The sequence below is a fragment of the Bombus pyrosoma genome, linkage group LG16 (genome assembly GCF_014825855.1).
Source record: "Bombus pyrosoma isolate SC7728 linkage group LG16, ASM1482585v1, whole genome shotgun sequence".
Classification (NCBI taxonomy): domain Eukaryota; kingdom Metazoa; phylum Arthropoda; class Insecta; order Hymenoptera; family Apidae; genus Bombus; species Bombus pyrosoma.
Genome location: NC_057785.1, coordinates 7,437,497 through 7,459,500, shown reverse-complemented (window position 1 = coordinate 7,459,500; position 22,004 = coordinate 7,437,497). Strand labels below are relative to the sequence as shown.

Sequence of the window (22,004 nt, the reverse complement as noted above, 5' to 3'; positions counted from 1 at the left end):
GAAATAAAATGCGAAAGGGAAATATAGTCATTATACTATGATTATTACATTAAGCATCTTCTCATAAGTGCGAACATACAATTATTTCCCATATGTAATTAGAAAGAAAAGTGTCTCGGATGTAACTTCCTCTATCGCGATGTAACCTACTTCTCATGTGATGTACGAATCTCGCGAGGTTTCTCAGGTCCCTGATTACCAGAAATGTAGTTGTTGTCTACCTTCTCATTGCATTCTGCTCGCAAATTAGACGATGTCTCGGATACTTTAGTTTAGCACTTTACAATGATGCTAGAAAATTTGTTAAATTGTAACTTACGCACTTAGCTAGGGGCAATTTTATAATATCATAAGTGAGTAATTTTGTTAACTGTATTTTTCCCGAAACATTTTACTAACTCCATTTGTTTAATTCAAAAATTCTACGATCTCTCAAAATATCGTAGAATTATAGAAGAGACTGTAAAATCTTAAAAGAATAAGAAAAAATATTACAAAATTTCCTTTTATACTTCCGTGATAACATTTTGAAACCTTTTCTACTCCTACAGGTTTAATGTCTTCGGTGATCTCCTCCTTACAAATTGTATACCTAAGTAACCCTACTGATCTTTGAAGCTATAATTCTATACCTTTACCAATCCCACGCTCCTAATAATTCTGTATCTAGACACTATGTGAATATTTTTCCCACTCGCAAAATCCTTTAGCTCTTCCAACCAGTCTAATTTTATTTAATTCGATACTCATCGGCAAGCCATTTCTAAGTCACTTCTAAGTGATCATACTTAACCATTGAATCTTCCAATTCTACCGAATATCGAAGTAGTGTCCATAAATATTCTTTTATGTATGTATATCAATTCTACTCTCATTTCAAATCATCATTTCAAATCCACTCTCAATTCCACTTTATCCCAATCAACTAAAGCTTTCCGCAATTATACGATCTAATCTACCTTCATCTCTAATTGCAATCCAATCTAAATCCAAAATTTACTCCTCTGTCAATTCTATTTTATTCAAACTTTCCGCAATTAAAGAATCTATATTGAAATACCTAATACCTAATTCCAAAATCCTTGCTTCTCAACCGCAACCGAATCCAAATCCAAATCTCAAATTGACTGCACTGTCCAATCCGCTTCATTGCAACCAACTAAAGCTTGCGATGATAAGAAACGCTCTACAAACTTGATATTTATTTACAATCTCCAAATCTCTGATCCTTCATCGCAATTCAATCCACGGCTGCCCTGGCACTTCCTGACGCAGTCCTAGCCAGAACCTTCTTCATGAGCCCCGTATCACAGTATCTCGGGTCCCATCCTTCCGGTACAGGAGTGCATGGACCTCGTTGAAATGCCAAGGTCCTGCCAGCCGGGTAACCGAAGGGAGGGAGTATCCTTTTTCCTGGCGCGCTTCCCAGGCTACGTGGGTTAGCCGATCACCTCCTTGGCTCCCTCCTGGTCGTGGCCAATCGTGGTCCACGTGGGAGGGGGCGGATGATCACCGCTATAAATGCTACCAACAGCCGTTCACCAGGAACACAAAACGTCGGGCCGGGCCGGATTAACCGTGGCTGCAGCGGAAACAAGCGAGTACTGGTCACCAGCAGCGCTTTCAAAAAAAAAAAGAGGAAACAAGCTCAGAAGGATCTTAGAGAGAGAGGGATTATAGAGGGAAGAGAGGAAGAGAGAAAGATACTATGAGAGGATTGGTGAGTGTCCTGCTTGCGTGAGTGGATAGGGCGACGTGAAGAACAAAGGAAAGTGAAAGGTTAGGGTAGATCAGGTCGGTAGAGGCCCACGCGGAGCTTAGAGATACGATAGGAGCTGGAATGGGTTTAGGGTTTATAGGTATGTTAAAGAGGGTTTTTTGAAGATTTTTGGATTGGCTTTTGTAACAAACTTTTTTTCAATTTCTCTTAGGGAGGGGCAAACTTTGTTAGGTATGCCTGAAGTTTTTGTTAAAATATTGTATTTAGAATTTAGTTTGTTTGTAATTTGGGGAAACTGTAGCAGGACCGACTATCCTCCGGATCTCGATGATTTTCTGATGTTGTAGAAATGGATATTTTGAACAACTTTCTCTTATACGTATAAGGGATGAACGCGCTTTTTAGTTGCCGAAATATTCATCACCATGCCCCCCACCACGTATTAAAAAATCGTCGAGGTCAGGGAGGTTGAGTACTACAACACTCCCAAATTGTAAATCGTTCGCTTGAAAATTTGAAAATCGCTAAATTCGCAAATGTTTGATTCCAAAATTTTTAACTTTCATTTCATGAATAAACAATGTTGAAGTATACGAGACTAGACGATTGCGTTTCAAACCTTATTTAGATCCATAGAAGGACAATTTTGTCCTGTATATAACGAAATATATAGAGGGGAATCATTATACCTAAACATGCTTTCTATCCAAGTACTAAAACGAGAGCAGAAGATCATACTTAATTAAAAATTCTCAACTCGTATACATCCCCAATATGATGTAACTTAATCTGTCGAATTAATTAGAAAATCTCACCGTTTTCCCTATTTAAATACTACTTCCTTTGTTGTATCCGCAAAAATATAAATTAGCACAAAAATGTATTTTATTTTATATTAATCATTTCGCAGTTTCTTTTCGTACCTTCTTAACATTCCTATTTCATTCTAGATCGTCTTAATCGTTACGGTAGCGAGCTGCAGAGCCGGTTTCCTCGGCGCACCGCCCTCTTTCGTCGAGCCCCAGGTCCAGCCTCAGCCAGGACCTCAAAGGTTCGCGCCTCCAGCACCGGTTGGCCAAGATGGGAACGTGATCGACACGCCGGAAGTCGCTCAGGCGAAGGCTGCACACTTTGCGGAATTCGCCAGAGCAGCGGCTAGAGCGGCGGAAGAGAGCAAGAATCAACCCCAGTCGCCTGAATACAATCAAGTACCGGCCCAGCCGCATGTCGTTCCTGTTTCGCTACCTATACGATCCATTTGCAAAAACCAGAACTGTCAGCCTCCTGAACTGAACTATTATCAACCTGCTCCAGGTGAAATATTTATATTAATTCTGCTGTCCTCCTCGCTTCTTCTTCACTTTCTATCTCTTCAGATATCTTTCCTTTTTGAAGTATCTGTTCATAAAGAGCGTTGAATATACAAAAGGTACAAAAATTACACTGAATAGCCAAATCAAATATCTAATAAATTCTAGTAAATTCTAGTAACATCTATTGGGTATATGGACCGGAAGAAGATAACAGTGTTAAGTAAAGATCAGAAGTAAAACTTTTTATTTTACCAACATTATCAAATATGTACTGAGAAAAGCAACCACAAAAATTCTAGTTTCAACGTGATTATATTTTTGGTACTTTTAACACCTTTAATAGATCATAAATAACAAATGAATATCCTTAATATTCCTAATAAATCTCAAACAAAACCCCCTTATTTCTCAAATTTGTCAAATGTACAAAATGTCATAAGGTGAACCATAAAAATTACAGTTGCAGTATTTTTAATATTTCGAAAAAGTTTTAACCACGTTTCTCTCATTTTTAAATTTTACTAATCGTGCATACTCACAAAACTAATCATACAAATTCCAGTTCCAGCACCGCCGTATGGTCAATCTAACCAGCCATATTATAGCGGAAACACGAACTTCATTGGGCAACAAAGTTTCTCTGCGAATGCGAAAGCCGCTAGATTTATTCCAGCGCCTCTAGCTGAGGATGGAACCGTAATCGATACGCCGGAAGTGGCTGCCCTTAAGGCCGCCAGGTTGGCGGAACTGGCCGAGGCCGAAGCAAGGGCGTACAAATTCGCGCAGGAATACAAACCGGAAGTGCAAGGCCAAGGTACGTTCACTCTGAGGGATTCCGCTTGAGAAGGAATCTGATATATTTGGAATTTCATTGGACAAGATTGTTTTTGGAGATTTAATAGTTTCTTTCGTTTTAAGGTGCTCTTCTTTATTGAAAATATTCTTCCTTAAAATCTGAACGTTTTCTATTTACTAATTTATTACAAATATTAGAGGAGAGTATTGATTTCTACGAAAAATTCAGTAAATTTGAAGCCACTTCAACACGCACATAATAACTCTGAAATTCCTTTATTATAATATTCTATAGTCTTTTTATCGTAAATCTTTTCAATATTTGTAGCATTCTCATTTTCTGATCGTTCGTTACAAAGCATTAATCCTTATACAATACCCAGTGAAGTATATTGAAGGTATCTGATATAATGTGACCGAAGTAGTCACACTGCTCAAGTAAGAAATAACTTATAATTTAATATACATAATAGGTAGATTATTTTGCCAATTATCTAAGTCAGACCTTTATGTAAAATAATTGAATGCAACGTGAGAATTTAGGATACACATAACGTTAAACATGCTTGAATAAAAATGATAATGATTCTTGTATGAAATAGCTTGTATAAGGATTGGATAGTGGGAAGAATGACACAAATGTATGTAAATCGTTTTGTTTCTTATTTCATGTGATGTATCTGATACATTGAAATAACGCAACGTTAAACGTAATACATACATTAAAAGAAGTGTGCCAGTGATAGGATAAAATAATGAGTATTGTGAAATAGAATAATTTTTAATCTAATTTCCTAACGTATAATCTAGCGAATTAGAATAATTCGATTCACAAATGAATAATTCATTAATTTGTTAAGAATTATAAAGCAGGACTGAGCAAAAATATAGTTATTAAAAAATTTCTTACTTACAAAAGCCTGTTTCCAATAATTCCAACAAGAATTTTTTCCATCGTAGCTTCGATACAATTTCGATGATGTAATATTTTCTGCAAATCAAGTCGAGGAATTTATACAGTCAAGAACGACCGAACTCTGACCAGTTATAAATACGTTCGTAACACCCTGATGCAACGTAAGAACCAACTGATTGCTCAACAAGTTAATCGTTCGATTGTTCCTGTGAGAATGGCCTGTATGGCCACTAATCGTTACGAATATAATCGTGACCCGGCCATTTCTCTTCTGGAATATCAAACAACGACGTCGTAGGTCAGGAACGAGTTTCACTCTAGTCATTCGAAACTGGTACTTTGTAACGAATAACTGTAATAATCGAAGATGATGAACTAATCGAGTACCATATTTTTCTTTTTCCAAGGAGAGAAAGAACCACGCGAGAGATTGAACTAACGAGAATTTGAAAGCAACGAGCTATTTTTAAATAAACCATTTTTATTGTCTCGATCTCTTTAAATGGACGCTTGCATCATTAATAACGAAGGGGAAAGGTCAGACAGGAACCGGTTCCTCTTAACCCGACTGTCGATTCATTCGACTGCCAATCCAAAAGCAAATTGGAACTGATTAAATGACTCGTGTGAATAAATCATGAAAAGGAATTTTAAGCTTCCTTGACGTGTCACCTTGATCGATATTTTAAGCCTTGGTTGCTATAATTTGCACCTTTTAATTGGAAGATTGACAACTGCAGATATACAATGCAGTGGTTTTCTATTCCTCCTCAACCTCATCGAGGAGAATATGGTAAAGCATTATCATATTTATTTGGACGACTTACTCACTACCAATTATTATCATTTTTGAATGATCATTTTTATTTTATCAGAACAATAATAGAATCGATCACAAATTATCGGATCTACGAGTTTCTAATAACTTGTCTCCGTCCATAGAAAAGAGAAATAAACAGGTTTCTTTAAAATTGTTCACCAGATCAAGAATCGGCAATAGATAATTGCATTGTTTCTTACTTGCTTTCAGTTTATGCTGGTCCAGCAGCTCCAGCTCCATACAACGCTCAATATGGTGCTCCTGCTGCACAAGTATTTCCTGCCGCAGCACCTTCATATCCTTCTCAAGGTCAACCTGCGTTCGGCACGCCGAAACCCCAGAACTACCAATCGCAACAATTCGGTGCTTACTAAATTCATAATCACGACGTATCTGTACATAATTTAGGCAAATAAATTACTTCCCCTCCTTTTTTTTTTAAACTTGTCATTCTTATTCCCTTTCCTTCGTTTGTATTTATTTTATTTTTTTGCACCTTATCAGAGAAATTTCCTTAAGTTGCTTCTAGTAGACTTTGGTTTTTACTTTTTTTTTTTTTTTTTTGGAAAAAAGGAATTAACGATAATATTAACAACAGATGCTGACAGATTCCTAAACATTTTCAAGTTTAAGGGATGTTCCCTAAAATTATTTTTAATGAATTTGTATTATTTGTTTGTTCTTTCTATTTTTTTTTTTTTTTTTTTTTTTTTTTTTTTTTTTTTTTTTTTTTTTTTTTTTTAATAAGATTGAAGTTAAAAGTTTTGAAGTTTTTCAAAGTTTTGGGGAAGCTTTTTAGAATTATCTTTCGAGGAACCTGTGTTTTGCTTTTCTAGAAAAATGAATATAGTTTAAAATATCAGAAAATTCCAGTGCTTCCACTCTGGCGGTTTAGTTTCAAGTTTTATCAAGTTGTAAAACAATTTACCTTTCGATAATGTTTCTATAGAAGCGACTCGCTCAGTTGCGAATATTTTTACCGCAAACGATAACGATTTCTTTCTTTCCTTATCTAAAATTCCATTACTTACATAAATACTACGTAAATATATATTATAGTAATTATTATTAATTGAACAATCTAACTATCCAATTCTAGAAACTATATATTGTTAATTTACATTTATCACTTAACAGAAACAGTCAGCCTTTGCTGTAATACGATTAAAAAAATCGGCTCTTATATTTCAGACATTTAATGAATTTGTATCATATAGGTTAACGCGCAATTCTTGGCCAAGAAGCGGCCAAACCAATGCGCCGGACGAATGACCAAGGAGTATTATTTAGTCGTCAGAAACCACGAGTTAACCTACATTCGATTTCGCTATGCATTGCGGTTAACGTAATCCAAGAATCAGAAAGATCTCCTCACCTCGATCCCGGGTTAGCGAGAACGTGTCTTCATGGCCATTTCACATTTATTTTATTTATATTATTATTATTACTATTATCGATTATTCTTGGCCAGGCAAAAGTAAGGAGAAATACAAAAGACAAACATTTCAAAATTGTTCAGATTGTTCAGATTTTCTGTCAGACGTTATCGTAACGATTGTCTCGTAGCATTGCGATCTCTTTGCACGCACGATTTCACGCGAAAAGAAGCGATCGCCCAAAAAAAGTTTCGCCATTAGAATAAAAGAACGATGTAGTTGGTTGATCAACGAGAATGTGAGTTTTGCGGCGTTGGCGGCTTCACAAAGAACTGATCCAGACTTTCACATCGCTCGTTGAATTCTCAGCAACAAATCTGGCACCCTGTTTTGATCCATTTTGGCGTTTTATCGCAATTCGTCAAAATTCACTCGTTCATCAATTATTATGATTACTGTATAAATTTCTCTATTTATTTATCTTTAAGATATACTCGAGTGAAACGTCGCTAAAAGGGAACGATAATAGATAAATCTCTAAATTCATCACCAACTGACTAATAATCGAGAAGCAGATAACTTTACGAAGAAATAACGAGAAATTTTGTCGAAATACGATTACCAGCTGGTTACCAACTACCTTCAGACCGTAATCCTTGCGACATAGGTCACATCGGTGTACGAAACACGTGAGAAGAAACCTGCCGAGGAACGTGGAGTCGTTCCTCCTGAACGAACTCAAGCATCGTGATTCGTCGCTCTCGGAAAGGTCAAGAATTGTAACTTGTTCGAATCGAGCACGTGGACACATTGACTGGCAATTGAATAATTAATTGTAGTTTGAAATAATTGTACATAAAATAGATTTCAATAATTTTGCGATAATTTTGGCGAGATGTGAATATTATTTATAGTTGAAAAGGCAGAAGGAACTTTATTAGTTTTGCAGCAGAAAGATAAGCGAATTTGATATTATCGGTGAATTTTAATGAAGCACGATCTAATCACGTCGTATGTTCCATGTGTTACTTGTTAGAGGACCCTGTTTGAGTAAAAGTTTGCGCAACTGTTTCTTGAAGTTATCGACCGAATTATATCGTGTTACAGTGTAAACAGGGAATCTGAATCGACGTTAATTAACCAAACGAGGTCAGCATTCTAATTTACCTGCTCGTGTAATGCGTAATTACAGGAATGAACCGTTGCATGGCAAACAATTTTGTGTAAACACTGATTTATCTTACCATCGGTGCAAAATTATTACCACTTGTTACTTTTTCTTTTATTCTATTTGTTATTTTATTAATATGTATATATGTAACATTTGTATATACAGTATACAAAACACAATATATATAACATTTTTGACTTCATTTCAACGATTCATTTATTTTTAGAAAATGCACCTGAGGATTAATATGTATATAATTAATTGCAATTAAAATATAATTAATATATCCATAAATGTTATCTATACGATATATTAGAAGAAAAATTTAAATTAATTGTTACCTTTGTTTTTATATTTAAATTTAATATTCCGTAAATATTTTATAGGCAAATGAATATTGAAATATTTTAGCAGATACTACAGAAATTCATTTACTGTGCGATGTTTTAAATGGACATAGATGGTGAAAGTGTAATCTGGGCCACTGTTTATAAGGGAACAGGAGCTAGCTCATTGTTGATAGAGGACTGCCTTGAAAGGATCACTGGATCACTAGGAGGATCTATGATCCCGTCCGGTCGTCCGTGAATCGGGCATGTGTCGAAAACCACAGAAAAGTTCTGCCTAAGTTGCGGCGAAGGGGTTGAGATTGCAACTCGTGAGAACTGGCCTCGAAAAGTTGAGAAGAAACATCAGGGACGTTTGAGGACGGCTTTAAAACTTGATCATCTTTTCTCATCGATAGAACATGCGATTTTTCACTTCCTTGTTTATCTATACAGCGGACTTGTTATTCGACGAACGGGAATTTCGAAGTTTGGAATATTTAAAATATTTCAACGAGGGAAGAAACAGTAAGGGAAGAAGAGAAAGGAAGTTAAACATTTCAACGTTAAATTATAGCACAACTAAAAATTCCGGAATTAAATATTGCGTAATTAAACGCTTCGAAATTAAATTTTTCGTGATTAAATAGTTCCAAGATTAAATATGTCGAAGTAAAAATATCCCAAAACCAGCAGATTTCTACATCAAATATTTCGAAATTAAAAATTCCAGAATTATACACGGTAAAAGAATAATACGCCCAAACTTCTCCCTCGTCAGTGACACTACAACACTTTACTTCTTCGATAATTCACCGTAACTTTCAGCAGCTTTAACTTCCACACAGACGCATCTAGCGGGATCGCCGTTCACGTTTATATCGTTAGCAAGAAAACAATTAAGGTATCGTTTTTCATGTCAGGTGTTGATCATCGTAACGTGGTTTACTCACATGATCGACGCCGCGACGCTATAAAAGCTAGATCGTTCGATCGAACCAGCCACACTCGTAATCGAGACGTCCGTTTCGTGGCCGGTGGTGTCCAGCAGCATGAGCTTGCTCGTAAGTGTGATTTCGTCCAGGAAAAAGTTGTTTCGTTTTCGTCGTTGAACGTTGATTGACAAAAACAAAGTCGGAAAAAGATCGAACTAGTCATAGAAGTCATTGAGATTTTAACGGAGTTTCAAGATTCTATTGACATTTACGGGTACATTTAATTTTGCACAAAATCAAAATCACATTCCATCCATTAGAAAATCAATATCCTAAATGAAGCTTTAATTACAAAGCGCTTGTCGAACTTCGCTTCTGATTGAACTTAGATAAATTATCGTTGGAAATTCTATCGAAACTAATATCAGTAATAAATCTGGAATAATCTGAATTAGAATTTGAATCGTAATCTCAATTTGAGAGGAACCAATTTAAAATTTAATTGGAAAGATATTGCAATGTCGGTAAAAGGAGGAAACCTAGGAAACTATTTCGAGCTTATTAAATTAATTGAAGAAAGGAACGTCAATCAACAATCAAAGTTATCTTTGTTTCACTTTCGAAAATTAAATTCCAAGTTACTGTAAGATACCACGTATCTTTCTAAATTAAATTAAATCAGCATTCCTTACCTTCTACCTATTTCCAAGCCAATCCTTCTTTAGTTTTCAATTCTAATCTTCAAATCTAATTTCCAATACTTTTGTCGCATTGTGAGGTCCAATTGCGGGGACAAATTTTACAGAATGCAACTTGATCGTTCGTCTTCTTTTCGATCGACTTTTTCAGATAATTCTGGCCGCATTAGTGGCGTCAACGATCGCCAAGACTTACGAACAGAGAGAGTACTATCAATACAGAGGTCCACCGGCGCCATTAACCAGCGATGGGATGGTGATGGACACGCCGGAAGTGGCCCATGCAAGAGCTGCCCATCTAGCGTTACACGCTGAAACGATAGCTAGATTAAGAAAAGCTCAAAACGATTACGAAACGTACGAAAACAACGAAATGTACATGCCTCAGATGGTGTACCCTATGGAGGTTATTATGCAGAAACGACAAAGACAGAGGACGTTCACGCCTTTGGAGAACGACGGACGTGCCATGGAAAGCTGTAAGACTTGCAATATACCCCAGGTAAATTCAATTATTTATTATCAAGTTTGAGAATTTAAAGAAACTAGAAATCGTATCGCGCATCGCTGGAGAAATTTTAATTTCAGAATTTTAGAAACCGAAAAATTACGAATAGAAGAATCTTTAATTTAATGCTGAATTTCGAATTATTTATTTCGTTACGTTTACATATTACATATACCTTTAAAAAAATCCTAAAATTTCAATTTTTTCTCAAATGGAAAAGTCACAAAAACTCCTAGATTACTAATTATTAATTTCTACATACAAACCTTGCTCTAATTTTCAAGATGACAGAAGCAAAAATCCCGCATGTAGCAACGCATGCGAGAGCAGCCTCAAAGGCATCCGAATTTTACGAATTCGACGTCTTTGACGGACGAAAAAATTTGGTTTACCTTGCTCCTATCGGACTGACGTATAAACACACGCCAACGATAGGTTATCGGGGACCACTGGCGCCCCTGGGACCGGATGGCCGCGTGATAGACACACCGGAAGTAATGAGGGCACGCGAGGCACACATGAAGGCGCATGCTCGCGCTGTGGCGCTTTCAACGCAGAACGATCTTTACTACTGACGAATAAAATAGCATCTCTTTTTGTTTATTCCGCGAGATTTTGGTAAACGGGCATGTACGATACGTCAAACGATTAACTTTGGTATTTTTGTTTCAAATTAAGAATGGTGAAAAAATGCAATACTCCGTTCTTTGAAGAGTTGTAATATTTCGAAATCGAATTTTGACATTTCTGTTTCAAGCTAAGGATGATGAGAAATTTATTAGGATTTATTTTATCTTGAGTCAAGAGAATCGCGTGTGTCACACTCTATTTTCATCTCAAATCGTTCGACTCTCTGTCAAACTGTACGCATTCGTTCTACGAGAATCGCACACAATGTAACTTTTCGCAGCAATGAGAGCACTGTTTGTATTGTACCTGATTTTTTTACATCTAACGTCGTTTTGGACTTTGATTTTCGTTCGTTCGGCTGTTTGACAACGAAAACAATCTACGCACTTTTTGTAAATAACGTTACCAATGCACACACTCAACCTTACATATACGTAATATTAATCAAAATGAATCATTTTATATGAAATAACGATTTCTTTTTATCTCACATTGCCATTGCTGCAATTCGAATTTTATTGCCATATGATTGTTACTAATGATTAACGATAGGTGATTTTAATAATGTCTAGATTCTAAGCTAATAGTAATAACTTATGATAGTCGTAGACGTTAAGATACTTATGTGAAATGAATTTTATGTTGATTAGAAAATCTCTTTCTTACCACCAAAGTGTATTCTCTATTTTTTATTATCTGTCCTGCGAAATAAAATATGAATATGGTTCTAATGTTTTCTATTCTCCGTTTTTTCTCCTTTCCTACTTCAAATTAGAATATGTATTAACGTAGAACATAGAATAGGGGGACCATAATTAATTAATATCGAACTGACAACAATTTTTCTCCTCCAAACTCTACGGAATCCGCGATCGACGATCAAAATTAAAGTACATCGGATATAACACGCAATTTACCCAATTCTTTCGCGCAATAACACGCGTAAAACTGAATTTAAACAATGGACTCCACCCGGTTTCATAAAGTTCACAGAACTCGATATCGTAATAATATATAACTGAATTCCGGTTAATGTCAGGGAACTCTTATCGTCTAGAATTTACATTACGCAAGATGCATACAGGTCAAGCTGGGAGCGCTCTTCCTTTCCATTTCTCATTGGACGACGCCTACCTGCTCGCTTATTTACCTACATTCGAGCATGAGTAATCCGGCACAGTATGGCGTGGGATGACAGAATAAGAGCACAGTGTGCCCACGTGATATATTCCAAAAAATTAGATTTCTTTTCTTATTATGAATTTTAAAAAGTAGACAGAGACAGAGAGGCGTACGAGTGATGTGCACGAAACCTTTGAAACCTCAAACAATATACGAATATGTCTTTAAATTCCTTTTAAACTTTAGCGATATAATCACGATTGCCTCAGTGAAAAATCTCAAAACGTTCCATATAATACACGTACGCGTAATATGTTCAAGAAAGAAAGTTCCTTAAAACGTTTAAATACATTCGTTAGCCACTGCATTCCTTCAGTAATATCGAATACACGTGCACAATTTTTCACTGCTTAATCGATTAAAAACATTCCACCGTTCTAACAATCTCGCCAAACTATTTACTGTCACCTAAACTCAACTCGATGCCCAGTGACCCGTAATTCACCGCTATGTTTGCACACGATCTATTAAAAATCCACCCTTCCGAACAATCGTCCGATCTCCTCGCCAGCTACCTGATCGGGGCAACAGGAAATCTCGACCTTCCACGCCCCAAACGTTCACTTCCTTATGCAGCCAACTCTCTCGATTTCAATATCCATCGTGTTTAAACAGTCAATTACGCGCGATCACTGCGATAACGATGCCGATCCAGATCTAGAAAACGAATCCACGAACGGTGTCTGCTACCGGCACACTTCGCCTTGCACTTATCCAGCAGACACCATGGAACCGGTTCTGTCCGTGACTCGGCTAACGTGTATCCTAGACGCTGGCACCAGCAAGGACGTGTTTGATCGAGCTTGACGAGGTATGCATTAGGATTTAGGGGCAGAAAAATTGCCACCGTGTTGTTCCTTAATGGGATTTATATCGATAGGGTCGTTGAGGTGCACCTGCGATCGTATAAAACGATAATAGGGTGCTAAGGTGAGAGTTGGAGGTGGATTTACGAGGTTGATGTGAGTTTGCAGACGTTGGAGGGAATACGGTTGGTTTGTGAAAATGGAAATGAAAATTGGTTGGGTTTGGTATATGCGAATGGTCGATTTAAAGTTATTGTAACGGAAGAGCGTTCTTTTTATGCAATTTTCTGGATTTAAAGTAAAATTGAGCTAAATTTACTTGGATTTGAGCATTTTGAATCTATTTTTCTTGGTCTCGCCGATTTCTACTTTATGTTAAGTTTAGTTCAAACCTGGGGCTTTGTCACGCAGAATTGAATTATTTCGTGAAAATCTTGAATTAGCTTTGAGTAGTTTTGGTGCAGTTTAATGATTATAAAATTCTCGGACTTGAGCTTGCACTTGCTTGGATTTCAGATTTCAACTGCGGAGAATCTAATTTGGTTTGTGAAAGTTTGGGAATATCGAAGTGGAGCCTTGATACTTTTACAAATTTTTCACTCATCTTTTTTTTGCGCGGATCTTAGATCGAATTTGATTGGATCTCTTTTATTGATTCAATTAAATAACTAGAAAATAAATTATCCGAATGGAGTTTTACATTAAAAAAATAGCGTACACCAATAAAATATTTTAATTTTATATCCAAATCATATATCTTCGTCTAAAAACTAGTAAATCGCTTTGCATCCTGGTTGCACCGCCCATAAGTTTGCCTTTAGTGTCCTGAATAAACTAATCGACACTGCGTCCTTTTCACGCCCGTGTACACGTGTTGGACTTCACTGTGCAGTCAGATTTGCGTGTAGTCGCTCAAACTCCAACTCGTTTTCACTGCCTTGTGTTCTTAGCCGAGCACGAATCAATCTGATTCGTGTCACGGGCATGTTAGTCGACCACACGTGCCTGTTCTCTGATTATATATTCGATTATGTCAGTGTCATACAACTTTTAAACAGTTCTTAACCGTCTACCATCGTTTGACTATTTTATGAACAATTTTATGGCTAACCATTGCCCAATAACATACCACTGCATTTTGTAAATATCTTTTTCTCTTAAAAGAATGAAATATTACGTTTCAATCCTTGAATGATAATTTCAATTTCTCTGACATTACTCTTATTTTAATCTTTAATCGTCGTTTTAATAATTTGATCGCTGTTTTATAATTTCATAACCGTTTCATTATTGAATGATCGTTTGCATAAATCGATAACTCTCTTATAACTTAATAATTGTTTTTATAATTTATAGTCACAGCTAGTTCAATTAATTTCACCCTGCAAGATATTCGAGAAATCGATTGATATACCAGAAAGTCAAACACAATTAAAAAACATAAGCATTTTAAAACGCAATTAAAATTTTCTTGCAATTAAGAAGAGCGATTTTTCAATCTTGCTTGTTTCAGCAAAATATTTCGCTGCATTTTATTCGTTTCATTCATGTTACAATCGTTTCTCCGTTATGTACACGCACGATAATTTACAAATGTATATGTATCGCTGTAATTATAAAAAAAAAAAATGAAAGGAAAACACGATAGCATTGAATAATATCTACGAATAGTTCATGTGCAAAGGTTAATTCTCACGCAAACGCAAACTTTCCTTGACTAACGAGTGCGAAAGCGATGAAGAGATCACCTTGAAGAGGAATGTGACAAGAGGACATTTTTATCTCGATAATATCTGTAACGGTACAGACCACCGTTATTTCATTTCCATTCGACGATAAACACACGTGTCGATTTCGCTTTCCGTGCACATTTGCATACATCATTTTTCAAAGTTCGACAACAATTTTTAACTTGCATTTAATTGTATTAAAAGCGTACGAAACTTGTATGAAATTCTATTAGGCAAACTTATCGTCTCTGCAATATGATCTGATGAGTCGATAATTTCTAATCCGTAACGATATTCAAATTCGTTGAGATCCGAGCGAAAAACAATCAAGACAATCAAGAGGTAGATGAAACACAGAATCACAGAAAATGGAGAGAGCTGGAAGGAAGAAAGCTTAAAGATACGGAAGACGTTAGAGAAAAATTCCGAGAGAAATATTTCGTTGATTCACGAAGTAAAAACTTATCGGAGGTAGTTGAAATTCGATGACTCAAGAGGATTTTTAAAAATTCTTTTGAATCATCGATAACAGTGGACGAATGTGAATATTTTCTGTCAGCTTGATTCTTCTTCTGCGGCGATCAACGCCAGTTTAATAGTGATTCCAATTGTTCCCAGAATTCCAGGAGGGATTCCATGGAGCACCCGCAGGGTTCCATGACGGATTAGGAGCAGCTGGACCGGCTGGAGCTTTTTGAGCCTCCGCATTGTATAAGGAGAAGTGGACTGCCTTTGCTTGCTGCACTTCCGGTGTGTCTACCACGCGGCCGTCTGGTCCGAGAGGGGCTGGTGGTCCACTGGAAAATAAATTAATTTTCTTAATAATAATAGTACGTAGGACAAGACAATGTAACAACGAACAAGAGTCGAATGAAACTTCAAACTAATTCCATATTTAAAATAATACTCACGCTAGAATTTTATACTCACTTAGTGCAAAATAGAATATGTATAATATGTATATCAAGCACATATTTATTCGTACAATAAAGCAATACTATAATATTCTAACTAAAGTTTCATTTCTACAGAAAATTCCAATTTTAAAAAAACCAGAAACAAGAATATCTGAATTTTTTCACTCTCTTCCTACTTCCTCTTCCTAATAGTAGAGAATATATATATATTTTTATAAATATACATGTATATATATAGAGAGAGAGAGAAATTCCTGTTCTATGAGACAATATGCAAAACCTGTAATGCGGAGCGTAGCCTCCAGGTGCGTAGGAACCAGCAGGGCCGGGGTAAGGACCAGCAACACCAGGTCCCTTGGGTGCCCTAGCATTTGCATCAGCCAAAGCAGCTAAATGAGCTGCTTTCAATTGAGCAACTTCTGGAGTATCTACAACTCGTCCATCTGCTCCTAACGGGGCTGGAGCCGCGTGGCCACCATAGGCTCCTCCTCCGTACCACTGTGGTTCACAGTAGGCCACGTTCAAAATAATAGAAACCAGAATCTGAAGAGAATAGAATACATATATTTTGATTTTTTTACCCTAAGAAACATGTGCTATCTAAATTCCCTCTAACAAATTCCCTCTAACTTTGAAGCACGTACGCTTCAAAGTAAATCTCCGAAAGAAAGGAAAAAGGAAGGAACATCAAATTGCGTTAAAAAAGAAAAAATGAAGCAAAAAGCTCAAAAATATATCCGAGTCTACTTGCCTACGAGTTTACGAGCCTTCCAAAATCATTTTCACCAGAAATTCAACTAAAATCAAAGATAAAAAATTACGTAATACTCACAATATATCGGAACATGTTGTCGAAGCTCAGCGCAGGTCGATCCAGCGACTATCGACAGAGCTTGTGATCCGCATTATGACTTCCACAATCTGCTATCGTCGAATTTATAGGGGTACAGGGCGTCGTCGCGTGCCCCACCCCGTGCGCGACAACGGGGTATACAACCACACCCAGAAAAATGCTCTGCTTTAAACGTTGCCTTGCCCAGCTCTGTAACATTTACCAGCCATTAACAATGACACCGTGTGTCCCGTAACCTCGTCAGGAATAAAACTTGCCTCGACGCGACGCTATGCGCGAGACGTGGACACGCACGTCATCGCGGATGCAGTCACAACGTTCTCGATACATTTTCAATAAAGTGGCAACCAAATTCATGGAATATGTCATTTAAAAATTTATTAATTTCATTGCTTACGATTGTTGTATAGTTGAATTAATCTTATTATTAGATTCATATATATATATATATTTGTCTTTACTTTTATCGAAAAATGTTTCAAATATTTGATGTAATAATCGAACAAATTAAACGACTGTGTAATGTAGTGAGGATATTGATAAGTATTGTAGAATTTTTTCAGTATCTTTGGGAGCTTGGGGAACAGCGAAAAAAGTCGTAATTAGAACTCTATTGAGTCTGACTGGAGACTTAGACGCTTGCACAAACACGAAAGTTACGGCTACAAATGAATTGGAGACCCCAACGCCCGCATAGGAAGATACACGTCGAGAATAATAGAGTATCATTTTCAAGCATTTACTTTGAATTTGCGTAGACAAATCTAAAGAATTCTCGTCTCCAAGAGATTTGTTCTGCTGTTATTTAACTTTTTTATTACGAATCGTATTCTGCACGATTCATAATTATTCCGGAAAGTATTCGTTATAAAATCGAAATGTTCTTTATTCGCCAAGAAATGAACACTGTTTTTATTGTGTAACTGATTCTACTAACCAAAATTAATTTTGTAAAATTATTTTAACGTTGCAATGTTCTGTAATATTCCGGTTTCCTCGTGCTTTCTGTATCTTCTATATTCACGCATAGGTTTTTGATATTTCGCGGGAAATCGAAAAATCTGAAAGATATCGCTATCCTAATTTCCAAAGAATGACAGGATGGGTAATTACGGAAACAGGCATAGTTTGCATAGGTACGTAACACGAGGCGACAACGCGTTTCAGAAGCATTTCACTCTCTATATCCTCCGAGCGATATTTCATCGTGTGCCCACAACAAGTGGACAAATTCCATCGATCGTCGCCCATTCCGTGTTCACCCACCTCTTACGATCCCGCGTGTTGTCACGCGGCGTCACAACCGGTGCATTGGGTTCTTTACTCCAAGCTTTTTTCTCCCCTTCTTTCTTTCTTTTGAAATAACGAACCGAGTTGCGACAGTTGGTGCCGGTTCAAAGACCACCATCGCGCATTGTTCGCGTGCTGACCTGAGCGGAACTGCGCGAGCTTGTCGCCAACGCTTTGATAACGACAGACAAACGTGGTCGGGACGTGCCATGCCGAACACCAGTTTCTTACACAGTATATAATTAAATCAGAATGAGAGAGAGAGAGAGAGAGAGCTTGTTATAAATTTAATTATTTCATAAAGGACAATAGACAACACCTGGTAATTGCTTATTATTGCAAGTGAAAACAAATTATACTGTTTTCTTAGATCATTGCGAAAAATGTTTCCATATACAAATTTTGATTAAAATCTGTTTTTACAGTTTTTACAATCCGATTCACCTCTACTCTAATTAATAACATTTGCCTCACATTCTAAACGAAAGCAAATTATAATGTTACGTATCAGTGAGTTCTTTTTAAAAATTATTTCTATTCGTCTATAAAACGGAGATTTTGAATAAAATGTGTATCTTGTACGTGGGTGAATGATTTAATAAGATCCGCTTCTGAATCCGCTTTTGAATCGTAACAAAGCTTACCAAGTAATAATACGTAGTAGTTCACATGTATTTTGATACGTACTTTTTATTTTATTGGCAACCTGTAAGTAACATTTAGCAAATATGTTATATTTGGAAATTACTTTTATTTCTAATTTACTTTCATTTACAATATCATCTTATTTGCAAAATATATTTATGCATTTCATTTAATTTTATTCGCGCCAAATTTGTATGAAACGATTGGCGAAAGAAGTGCAACGAAAGCGTAAAATTCAGCAGGATATCAAAGTATACAAGGTACCATCTTGCGATCACTGGGGCAAAAGATTTCTCGTATAAGTCAGATAAAAGATACCAGCTGGCTGTAGCTCACCGTAAACTCATTTTTGTTTGTCTATTCCTGTTTTGCACCCTACAATAGTATACCTTGACGTTATCATATTCTAAATGAATTTGAGTTCTACCTAAGTACAGCAGGTATAGTTACTTCAAGGATCCATTTACAATACACGCCAGATTGTTTTCATCTTCTATATATTACTCATAAATTCGTGGACACTTGACTGAAATGACAAGGGTGCACAGATACCATCTACGAAATATAATAATCTATTTACAATGATAATCTATAATCAGATAATCTATCTATTTTGGCATTGATTTACGATTTGTAAGTAAAGGAACAAATCTTTGTTGCATCCGAGTATATATAAATTTGTCTATTTTAATATAAACGCAACAACCAGGAGAAAAAAGATAAAAATACAAAAGGGAAACAGGATTGGATAGAAAATACAATAAAGATAAAATATCCGTTAAATACTTGCAATCTTTAATGAAAATATTTCACCAACATAACAAAACATCCTCCTTGCAATGCACGATCTACATCTACCTTACAAAAGAGCCCTCCCTTCCATTATATGATACACAACCCCTTTACAAGGTTACAAAAATTGGACTATTATAAACAATTCCATCAACAAAACTTCCAAAAATGCACACCGACAACAGAGTGTAAAGTAAAACCCAGATTATAATACCAATTAATTCACAACTCCGTCAGAAAAATGACATATTACAAATATTTTACAATTTTCCCTCTTTCTCAAATTTCTCCCATCCCTTGCTGTTTTTCCAAGAAATTTCGACAATTCTGTCATCAGTGGCGCCGATTATAGCTGCTCATTTTCCATTATCACCAATGTGGCTGCGGATAAGGGTCAGCGTAAGCGAGGTGAGCGATCTTCGAAATTTGTTCAGCGTGAGCCGCCAAATGCGCAGCCTTGGCGTGAGCCACTTCCGGTGTGTCGATTACTCTTCCGTCGTGAGACAAGGGTGCGGGTGGGCCGTGGTAGATGTTCTGAGCCGCGGCTACGTAGTTGCCGCTGTAGTCTTCGTATTTTCCATCAGAATAATCGCCGTAGCCGAGTGGAGCAGCTTTGGCAGCTTCGGCTGCGTGAGCTGCTAGGTGAGCTGCCTTGGCGTGAGCCACTTCCGGTGTGTCGACCACCCTTCCGTCGTGAGCCAGGGGTGCTGGAGGACCGTGGTACGCTGTCCCGTAGGCTGTGTAGCCTGGAATGGCGGACGCCGAGAGGACGAGACACGAGAAAGGAAGCTGAAACGAAAGAAAATATTTGAAGATGGAAAGAAGGAAAATGAAGACACGTTAATATCAGAGTGATTCGATTATTTGAGAAGCAAATACGCTTCACGCAAATAAGTGTTGTTCATCTTGGCCGATAAGATACGAGTGCATCATTTTTAAGATTAAGACAAGGGACACGATAGTTTCGCGCGGAAAAATCAACTGAATCTGGTCGTCGTCTATCGAAACCAAACTTGACTTAACATCTTCGCGAATTTCTCAAATTCGAACCAAACACCATAGCTAGACTGCGGATGTTAATAAAAATTCACGTTTTTTACAGCAAGATCAAAGGAGTGTCAAATACCAATCAAATACTTTTATTTCCCCACAGAGGCCTAAACATGCGCGGTCCACCAACGACAATACGATGATAATCTACAAACTGTCTGCTACCACTCGAAACTTTACGCAACGTGTAATGTTATGGTCGTTACTCACGAGGAGCCTCATGTTAGCCATGATCCACGACCTGATGCTTTTCTGCTGGTTGAACGGTCCGTGGTACACCTTATATAGTCGTGGAACAATACGGGCGCCCACTTAGAACAGCTAAACAAGCGGACACGCCGGTGTACGTGAAATATCCGCGCGCGCACACGCACGCGTTCCGCTTGATTTTCACATAATAATGGGTGGGGAGAGACATTTCTGTTTGGCAACGCGGGAAAAGAGAGTCGTGCGATCGATCGACAGCCAACCGATTCAGAGATCGGCAGAAGAAATCAACAGCGATAGAAGAAATGGATGGGATAAGATTTGTTGCGTCAATTTCTGACCGGAGAGATCCATAGCGATCGAAAGAGAAATTAGGGTTGGTCCGTTGAGAATTTTGCGTGACCAGGGCTGGTTAAATTGAAAATTTATGTTGGCCAGGGTTGGTCATATGGAAACTTTGCATTGGTCAGGCTTGATGAAATCAAATGGAATTTTATATTAATTGGGGTTGGTTCTCGCTTGATGGAAAAATATAAAGAATCGAAGAATGACGGATTTACTTGGACCTTGAGGCGAATGTTGCTTCATAGAATGGACTTTCTCGGGATATTTCAAGTAGTTGATGTCGCATTTTCATAGTTTACAGAAAGGTGACTGGACGGAGAAGTATGAAAAGTTGAAGAACGGTCGATTTACTTGTGTTTCGGGGTAAGCTTCGGTTCAATAGCGACAATTCACGCATAAATATAACTATCCACTTCCTTACGCAATACAGAACCACTTGGCCCACTTTATCCATCTTGCATGGGACCACATTTCTCCGTTTGCTAATTTTATACGGTGCTTATGGTCAATAACGAATCGAGAGATCCTCGAACGTGGCGTTCGATGCAAATTCTGCGAGATTCCATCACGTATCGCTACGCCCGAGTTCTTAATAAGCCCTCGGGCAATTATACTTTGCGAAACGCAGAACAATGACACCCAGTGCTCGAACAATCATTTCTAACGAGCGTCCACAGCCTAATTGGGACAAGTTCATTACGATGGAATCATTTTCCACTGATTATTCGTGGCCTGCTACCAATGAAAATGGCGTAAGCCATGGGACTAGACTGATCCGCGTGCAATTCAATTCTGATATGGACAGGTACAAGTACAAATATTTTCTCCGTTGTTATAATACATTATAGGTTTGTGCAATAAATTATTACTTTATTATTATGCTACGGTAGTTATTATCAGCAATCGCTTTCGTCTGACAATTTTTCTGTACGAACGTTATCTCATAGCTTTTCTGTGTGTAAACGATTTATCAAATTAC

The 22,004-nt window shown here is 37.2% G+C and overlaps 3 protein-coding genes across 3 annotated transcripts; 2 read left to right on the top strand and 1 right to left on the bottom strand.

Moving 5' to 3' along the window:
- The first annotated feature begins 1,572 nt into the window (after nucleotides 1–1,572).
- On the top strand, nucleotides 1,573–6,013 carry LOC122576199 (pupal cuticle protein-like). The gene is made up of 4 exons (XM_043746124.1): nucleotides 1,573–1,720; nucleotides 2,671–3,034; nucleotides 3,596–3,847; nucleotides 5,775–6,013. Exons 1-4 carry the CDS (start codon nucleotides 1,709–1,711, stop codon nucleotides 5,936–5,938), a joined length of 792 nt encoding a protein of 263 aa, XP_043602059.1. The 5' UTR covers nucleotides 1,573–1,708; the 3' UTR covers nucleotides 5,939–6,013.
- Nucleotides 6,014–9,455: 3,442 nt separating this feature from the next.
- LOC122576201 lies at nucleotides 9,456–11,917 on the top strand. Its single transcript, XM_043746128.1, has 3 exons — nucleotides 9,456–9,501; nucleotides 10,222–10,572; nucleotides 10,863–11,917. The coding sequence occupies exons 1-3, from the start codon at nucleotides 9,490–9,492 to the stop codon at nucleotides 11,151–11,153; spliced, it is 654 nt and encodes a 217-aa protein (XP_043602063.1). The 5' UTR covers nucleotides 9,456–9,489; the 3' UTR covers nucleotides 11,154–11,917.
- Nucleotides 11,918–13,959: 2,042 nt separating this feature from the next.
- Nucleotides 13,960–21,392, bottom strand: LOC122576689 (pupal cuticle protein-like). The gene is made up of 6 exons (XM_043747349.1): nucleotides 20,684–21,392; nucleotides 19,797–20,212; nucleotides 19,546–19,651; nucleotides 16,676–16,723; nucleotides 16,124–16,386; nucleotides 13,960–15,723 (listed from the first exon to the last, which is right to left on the bottom strand). The coding sequence occupies exons 1-6, from the start codon at nucleotides 20,702–20,704 to the stop codon at nucleotides 15,519–15,521; spliced, it is 1,059 nt and encodes a 352-aa protein (XP_043603284.1). The 5' UTR covers nucleotides 20,705–21,392; the 3' UTR covers nucleotides 13,960–15,518.
- Nucleotides 21,393–22,004: the final 612 nt, after the last annotated feature.